This window comes from Bombina bombina, chromosome 5 (genome assembly GCF_027579735.1).
Source record: "Bombina bombina isolate aBomBom1 chromosome 5, aBomBom1.pri, whole genome shotgun sequence".
Taxonomy (NCBI): Eukaryota; Metazoa; Chordata; class Amphibia; order Anura; family Bombinatoridae; genus Bombina; species Bombina bombina.
The window spans coordinates 651,389,639-651,399,027 of record NC_069503.1 but is presented as its reverse complement, the minus strand read 5'-3'; the positions used below and the strand labels follow the sequence as shown (position 1 = coordinate 651,399,027).

General features: G+C 34.7%; 1 protein-coding gene across 3 annotated transcripts in view; it reads left to right on the top strand.

The window, feature by feature from the left end:
- Positions 1 to 272: 272 nt before the first annotated feature.
- The window catches only part of CDH12 (cadherin 12), a 755,267-nt gene continuing 746,150 nt past the window's right edge, over positions 273 to 9,389 (top strand). For all 3 annotated transcript variants that reach the window (XM_053714614.1, XM_053714612.1, XM_053714613.1), the window contains exon 1: positions 273 to 674. In XM_053714614.1, coding sequence (XP_053570589.1) covers positions 438 to 674 — 237 coding nt within the window. In that variant the 5' untranslated portion in view covers positions 273 to 437. The remainder of the gene's footprint in view (positions 675 to 9,389) is intronic.

Sequence of the window (9,389 nt, the reverse complement as noted above, 5' to 3'; positions counted from 1 at the left end):
ACATTGAGCTCATGCACGTGAAGTTATCCTGGAGTGAGCACTGATTGGCTAACATGCAAGTCTGTCAAAAGAACTGAAATAAGGGGGCAGTCTGCAGAGGCATAGATACAAAGTAATCACAGAGGTAAAAAGTGTATTTCTATAACTGTGTTGGTTATGCAAAACTGGGGGATGGGTAATAAAAGGATTATCTGTCTTTTCAAACAACAAAAAATCTGGTGTTGACTGTCCCTTTAATATTTGTATGTTTTATTGCAGGTATCCATTGATGAACGCTAATGGGATGACAAAGTTAAGTCAAGAAATAATCTTTCAGTTAATATTACTATAGTAATTTAAGCTACTTAGTGAAAAAAACATTATTAGAAAGCTGGATCCTACAACTGTATAGTAAGTGTTGGAATTTCTACATCCTGGCTGGAGGGAAGTCTATTCCAATGCTTACAAAGAACTGCTTATCGCTGCTTCTTTGGATCCTTTTCGATGGAGGTCTCATAACACCATTGCAATCGCTATATCCACCACAGACTGCTGCATTTAAGCAAAGAGAAAATGTTATCATCTCAATGCCTGGAAGGAGGTCTGCTGCTCAACGGGTTAAACGGGGCTGGGTATGGAATCAGTTTTTTGTGCTTGAAGAATATATGGGTTCTGAGCCACAATATATAGGAAAGGTAAGTTATTGTTCTCATGTTCTCAGAGTTTTTTTTTTTTATCAAATTTTCAATAAATGGTACAATGGTCAAACAATATCAAGTCTGCTCACAAAGAGACAATAGACAATAAAAGGTCATAGATATTAAGAAAAAACAAAGCTCTGTGATAAAATAGAAAAGGAAATGCCTATAACATATTTAATAATAGGAGGTTTGCCAAACATTCAGAATGTTCCTCGTATTCCTTGAGGCCAGAGCAGTTCTTTCTGACTCTGATAAGCTGGCCCTTTGCCACTGCACCAAAGACCCTCTTTGAGTGGCAACTCTTTGCATGCAGTATCAAAATACCAGATATGGGTTTCCTATATACTTCCATTTTAATTATACCCAAATCCATGCCAGTCAATCTCAGATCTAGATAGTTAATCTGTCTGGAGGAAAAACAACCGTTAGATACCAGATAGTAAAAACTATCTGTAACTAAATAGGAAGTGCGCCAAAAAAAAAAGTAATAATAATATGTATACTAACGTGTATAATTTCAATTAATCAACCTGTTAATAATAGGGGTAAAAAACAAATGATACAAACACTGTAAAGATATAAATAAAAACCTCAGTAGCAATAAATGTTGTTATGGGTATATATAAAAAAGTCCCAAATCACAGTGAATAAGTGTCCATAAAATAACCATATACCAGATCCGACAATGAAATACAGATAACAGCAGCTCTCTCCAAAGTGATAGACGATTAAACCAGTCCTATAAGACAAAAAACGAGAGGCGCTTTTGGTGCAGCAAGTTCCAAAGCTAAGATAGACAGCGTATGGGAGATAAATTCCTAATACTCACAAACAAAGTTGCACATGCAGTGCAATAGTAAACAGGCCGAAACTTCTGAGCCGTTCGGCTGACTCACAGTAGCTGTGACTGGTAGTATCCAAAACGAGGCTCCACTTGTGACGTCAATCACCTCTCCAGGACGCCGACAAGAAAATGATCAGCACTGCAGAATCCAGGCGGTTCACTCGAGACCCAACCAGGCAGGTCTCACCATCAAAGGGGGATAATAATGATAAGTCCAGAGCAAGACTTAAAATGACAAATACACTTTATTTAAAATACATAAAAGTGTTGCTTAGCAACGCGTTTCTCGGCTGAGTGCCGTTTCATCAGGCTATTATTTTTCTTAAAGTCTTGCTCTATTTAAACCCCTTCTAACCTATCAGCTGTGTTCAGATTTGGCGCGCCTCCTATCAAGGTTCCATTCATTGGTTGATACAGTTACGAACCAATATCCAATTAAATCCAACGGTCAGTACACTCCTCCAAAGTATTTCACATCTTGATGACGATAGCCGTTGGATTTATTTGGACAAGTACATAATAGTACTTGTCCAAATAAATCCAACGGCTATCGTCATCAAGATGTGAAATATTTTGGAGGAGTGTACTGACCGTTGGATTTAATTGGATATTGGCTCGTAACTGTATCAACCAATGAATGGAACCTTGATAGGAGGCACGCCAAATCTGAACACAGCTGATAGGTTAGAAGGGGTTTAAATAGAGCAATACTTTAAGAAAAATAATAGCCTGATGAAACGGCACTCAGCCGAGAAACGCGTTGCTAAGCAACACTTTTATGTATTTTAAATAAAGTGTATTTGTCATTTTAAGTCTTGCTCTGGACTTATCATTATTATCCCCCTTTGATGGTGAGACCTGCCTGGTTGGGTCTCGAGTGAACCGCCTGGATTCTGCAGTGCTGATCATTTTCTTGTCGGCATCCTGGAGAGGTGATTGACGTCACAAGTGGAGCCTCGTTTTGGATACTACCAGTCACAGCTACTGTGAGTCAGCCGAACGGCTCAGAAGTTTCGGCCTGTTTGCTATTGCACTGCATGTGGAACTTTGATTGTGAGTATTAGGAATTTATCTACCATACACTGTCTATCTTAGCTTTGGAACTTGCTGCACCAAGAGCGCCTCTCGTTTTTTGTCTTATAGGACTGGTTTAATTGTCTGGAGGAAATCTCATGTGTGAATCTGATTCCCAAGTTATCATTTAAATGGTCAACAAAATTCCTTGCAGTCTCCAGTCTCCCTTCCAAATAATAATTAAATCATCAATATAGCACCTAAAAAAATGCTATCTTATCCTTTATTGTAGGCTAGGGTTTTTTTTTATTTTTTTTTTTATTTTTTTTATTTTTATAGGGCTGTTAGATTAGGTGTAATTCGTTTTTATTTTTGTTACTGTGTTTTTTTTTCCTCCTAATTTAGTGTTTTAAATTTTTTGTGATTTAGCGTTTATTTTTTTTGCAATTTAGTCATTTTTAATAGTAGATTTAAATAATTTGAGTAGGGTTAGTTTTTTTTTAATATGTAATATAGTTAATTTAATTGCTAGTTTAATGTAATTTTAGTATAATAGTTAGGGTAGGTTAATTAATCGTTTAGAATTAGTTTATTTTAATTCTACAGTTAAGTTTACATTTATTTTAAGATAGGGATGATGTAATTTTAATGTAAAGTTAGCGGGTTGTTAGGTTTAAGGGTTAATAGCTTAAATTAGTTTATGGCGATGTGGGGGGCTGGCGGTTTTGGGGTTAATAGGTTTAGTTAATGGTAGTGATGTGGGAGGCCAGAGGTTTAGGGGTTAATAAGTTTATTTAGTGGCGATGGGGTACGGGAGCAGCGGGATAGGGGTTAATACATTTATTTAGTTGCGGCAGTGTCTGGGAGCAGTGGAATAGGGGATAATAACATTATGTAGGTGGCAACGATGTCGGGGCGGCAGATTAGGGGTGTTTAGACTCGGGGCTTATGTTAGGGTGTTAGGTGTAAACGTTACTTGTTTTTTACCATAGAAATCAATGTGATATCTGGCAGCATCGAACATAAGCTTTCGCTGCTTTCAGACTCCCATTGATTCCTATGGCATCCACGTTCTCCAGGGTGGCGGATTAAAAACCAGGTATGCTGGTCCGGAATAGCCGCGAGCATACCTGTTAACTATTTGATAACTTTTAAAAAGTGTAAAAAAGTGCTGAATGTGTTTTTGGAACATCTGTAATGACATAAGCATTGATCTGTGTCGGATTGAGACCGGCGAATCGTATGTTATGTCACAGATTTCAACTTTTGCCGGTCTGTAGGATTTGATAACTAGGTCAGATCGCCACAATTACGCTGCGGAATTCCAACCTATTTGCGATTGACGGCTTGATAAATATCCCCCTCTGTGTTCCATCTCAGTCACTGTGTAGGTGGATACATTTATAACACTCATGGATAATATTTCATTTGTCCCTGGCTCCTGCCTCTGCGTAATTGGTATCTGTTCTGTAAGGGAATATTTGGGGGTTGATGGACTTCCATACCTCTCCGTCCCCTTCCTCTTCTTAGCCCCCCTCTTCTTCCTTCCCCCCTGAAACCTCCCTTAGCCAAAGGAAAAACCTGTTCTAGTTCACTCTCATCTCTGCCCCTGGTAGCGGGAGGGGCTTCCCTACTGTATTCCTCACTGTATTTATTTGAATGTCTTGTACCTGTATATTTCAAAATTAGAGTGATGTGTGAACTGCCCTGTTTGGGTTTTACACTATCATTCTAATTTCTTATATCAGTTTTTTGATTTGCAGAATTTGCAGGCTACATAATTTGCATTTGACCTCTTTAGGGAGCGTGGGACAAGAAGAATTTTTACACAAAAGCAAGAGGTCTTCAAAGGGACAGTCTACACCTTTGTCATCTTAAAGTCTTACCTTAGATTAAGCTGCAAATAGCCTCCTGCACCTTTTCTATACCATGCAGCAGGAATGGTAAACAATATTTTAAAATTAATATTGTTTCTAGCCACTTTGAAATGGCTGCCAAGCTCCACCCACTGATGACATCACGATCTGGGCTGCATATGGCGTCCAATCAGAAAAAGCTCACTAGTTGGATTTAACAGGCTGTCAATGCTATTCAGCAGAGTGCCTAGATGCAGCCCAGATCGTGATGTCATCAGTGGGCGGAGCTTTGCAGCCATTTTAAAGTGGCCAGAAGCAATATTAATTTTTAATATAACTTTTTTACTGTTCCTGCTGCATGATATAGAAAGGGTGCAGGAGACTATTTGTAGCTTAATCTAAGGTAAGACATTAAGATGACTAAGGTGTAGACTGTCCCTTTAATATCCTTTAAAATACAATGGGTTAGATTACAAGTGGCACGCAAAACTTAATAAGAGTCCTGAAATCAATTTTGCAACTGTGCTAACTTTAGTATGATATTACAAGTTGAAAGTAAGCATGACTGCACAAGCTCAAATTAAATTTGCGTACATCAGGTTAACTTCACTGAAGATCTAGTGTAAAGGGTTAGGGCTAAAAAAATAGTTGAACCAAACACAACATAAATAGATTAAAATTAACATTTACATTCATTTATACACTATATAATAAAAATTATTTATAAAAATATAAAAAAATGTAAGTGTTATATGGTATATGACAAGGTTTTTGAATGTAAACACATCTTTTATATAAATATATATATATATATATATATATATATATATATATCCTCCGTGTGTGCCTGCACTCCCAATGCTGTGTGGTCATCGACCAGGGTGCAAAGTCAATCAAGTACACAGTCTTTATCCAATAAGGGACTGCACTCGCTGGGTTTGGTTTAAAAAACCTTTAAATCTTTATTGTGGTAACGTTTCGGGGTTCGCAGACCCCTTCCTCAGACCTGATGTATGATTAGCATGCTCCATTGAAGTCTACGGGGAGAAGAAGTTAGATTAGGTATCTGAAGTCCTGAATTTTACGTGCGTTGGGTTACGCTTCCTCCCAAAAAATTTACTTTCAACTTGAAATATGTGTTCGCTAACACATGCGCGTAAAAAGTTTACTTTTAGCTCTATTAGCGCTAGAGCTGGATCGCTTTATATAGCTTCACTTGTAATCTAGTCCAATATGGTCATCTTGTTGAGTAATATGGAAAAAAGGAGGCGAGGAACGAGAAGGTGGATTAGGGAAGATATTTTTTCTTACTTTAAATTAGTTTACTGTTGTTGTTATTTTTATAGTAAACATGTTGCCAGGCTTACAGGTGTGTCCTTTAAGATATCAAAGTAAATATTTATGTTTCTTGAGTACAAAAGAGTAATAAATTCTTAAGTGAACTAAAAAAAAATTAAATTTGGCTTGGCGCCTATGGGAGCAGGATTTACCACACGGCTATTGGCTAAGAGGAGAAAACATCACCTCTTAGCCAAAATTTTTTTTTTTTTGCAGTGGGCTGCTATACAAGGTAAAAACAGCGATCAATTGAATCAAATAAAGCAGCTTTCTACATGAAGTATCTTATACTTCATGAATGAAAGTCATCTTTATTTGTTTCAATAGTAAATCCTAGCACTTGTAAAACACTAGGATTTACTTTCACTTGAACAAAAATAGTGGTCTGTGTATTAGAAATAGTCACAAGAAATCTGTAGCATTATTATAGCAGGTAAAATCTCTACGGAAAATATAATGCCCTTATTTCACATGTCTTAAAAAGATAAACTGCATAAAACAATGTACAACATGTACTTATAGAAACTCAGAGTGAACCACATTCTGAATATTGGATTCTCAGCAAATAGATCCCTTTAATCCCCACTCTTCAGATATTCAGAAAGAACAGGTTAATCTGCCACGCATATGGTGGGTGGGCATTGACATAAAAGTCACAACAAAGTAGAATGCGAATGAAGAATTTAGAGTATATCAGAGAAACATTTAACCTCTTAAATACCATAATTGATGTGATCAGTGTAAAATAAATATGTCTGCTAAATTAAAATGTATTAAAGCTCACATAAAAAACATGTTAAAAGATATAAACAGTATATATATATATATATATATATATATATATATATATATATATATATATATATATATATATATATATATATATATTCCAAAAGGGATCTGTAATAGATAAAATAAATTGTGTACTAACTATCCATCAGTTTTACCATCATGGTGGTTAATGGCATAATAACCTTGATGGTCCTATCTTGATGACATGACACTAGAACAAAGAATGTCTATCATATTTAATTATAAAATATTTTACCAGGAAGGATACATTGAGATTTCTGTTGTTTTCACGTATGTCCTGGGACATAATCAATATGACATAATCGAATAATAACACAAAACTCCCTTTTGCAAACCTGAACTAACATAACACTAATTGTAGTATAAGCACATTTACTATTCATATTATTACAGTAAGAAAACATCTCATTAATCAATCTGAAGTCTGGGTAGGCTTGTGCCTTGTGTAACCCCAAATTAAACAATATTCCCTTTAAAAAATAATAATTATTAATAGTACCAATGTTTTCATGTGTATTTGCTTACATTTTATTAACATTGTATTCCCCGTGTTTATGTTTTAAATTTTCTTTAACAAAGAACTGAAACAATATGTTTACCTGTTTGTTTTTTTACATTTGATTGAACTTAAACTCTTGTATGAATGTGATTTACAATTCGTTGTAGATGTCTTTCTAAGTTGCAGCCAAATTCTTTCAAAGTTATATGCATTTGAACAATAACAATTTAAAAAAAAAATAAACTGAAACCATGGCTGTGCAGTCTTAATATTGCATTTCCTGAAATACTAGGCAAATACTAAATTAGTTGCTTCAATTAGGAAAGGCACTGATAATTGTATAGAAAGTATTTCATTACAAAATGTGATTTTCGCTAAGCTTTACAAACTATCATTTACTCTAGCTTCACAGAACAATAGCATGGATGATTAGCCATTCAGATATTCTTTTATCAATGACAATATTTTTACTGCAAATTGTAGATATAATGTTTTGTGTGACAACTACTGTATTATTATCTGCCATGTGTAATATTTTTGTATTGTCAAATATAATGGGATAATAATGAATGCCTTCAAAGGATTGACCCATTATGCAAATTTCACAGTTCGTTTGTCTTTTTTAAAGGAAATAATTGCTAATTATTAGCACAAATTATACATGGCAGGAAATAAATACTCATTCATTTAACTTCATTTTGTAAGGATCTGCTTTATGACTGTTGCCAGCAGAATTATATATATATATAGTAATGTAGCAAACGAATAGTCACAGATTTTTTTTTCTTTTGTAGTTGAAATCTAAATAACTGACAGAATGTATTCAAAGATTGTTGCAGCATCTATACATAGTTACTTTTTATAATTATGCCGTTAAAGGAACATGAAAACCCCAAAAAATTATTTCATGATTCAGATAGAGAATACAATTTTTAAACAACTTTCAAATTTATTTCTATTATTTAATTTTCTTCCTTCTCTTGTTATCCTTTGATGAAAGTTTTATCTAGGAAAGCTCACGAGCAGCAAAGAACCTATGTTCTAGCTGCTGATTGGTGGCTGCATATATATACTGAATGTCATTGGCTCACCCATGTGTTTAGTTAGAAACCAGTTGTGCATTGCTGCTCCTTCAACAAAACATACCAAGAGAATGAAACAAATTAAATAATAAAAGTAAATTAGAAAGTTGTTTTTCGGGAACCCTTTAAGGAATAGACTATTACCTTGCCAACCAGTACTGGACCTGTTAAATGAGTCCAACATGCTGTAATTAGAATATAAGCTATCACAATCAAACTGTCCAGCACTTTTCAAATATTCACAAAATATTTACTTGAAATATCTTTGACTATTCTGGTAAGGACTCCACAATGCATATCTATATCCATATGGGAAGTATCTGGTTACAAGAACTATCCTAATATACATATTCCACAAGTTTTGTAATCATGTTTCATGTATTAATTACTTATTTTTTCTCTCTGTGTTAAGGCACACAATGCATTTGTCCTTAAAATAGCAGAGTGAAAAGCAGTTGCACAGACTAAGTTGAGTACAAATCCCTTAAACATTAACCTGCCTATAAAAATCTGCCACATGTAGTAGGTCACTCCCCTTTTGAACTATAAGCTGGATTCCCTTGGTTGGTAAGTATTATCATCCAAGTTAACCCTATATTATATACCCAGTGTAATACATTTCAGGGTCTATCGCCACACCCATAGGACTCCATCATAATTATAGCCTAATGCCAAGGGAAGCCAAAGCTTAACTATCCTTCATAATTTAAATAAACTCGACACTAACTGCCCCTTCCCTCATGACACATTTCATGAACTTCCATCTGTCATTTAGTCATGCTCATAGTACTTACACACTAGAGTAGTCAGACCTCATAGTATCAGAAGGCCTCTCTAGGGATCTCTGAGTAAAACAATATTAAAATAGGTACATCTAAAATAGAAACATAATGCAAAGATGTTAAAAATATTTTCTGGTACCAAATAGCCTAATTTCTTTGACATTTAAAGTCTCTTTAAGGCATAAGACTGAGACATTTTTAAGTAGAGTAAGTTATATGCTGATGCCAGTACTTATTTGAATAATGCACTGGTAAAAAGTAAATTGCGCTATATTGTGACCCTGCTAGAAGTTAATAAAATACATTAAATTGGTATAAATGTTAATGTAGTACCTTAAAATGGCAGTTAAATATATGCAATTATGATATATGCAATATTTACTGTTAATATTAGCAATATATGCAAAATTAAGAAATATGCAATATTAAATATTAATACAATATGCAGTATTGATGTTGATATTAACAATCAAAAATTAAT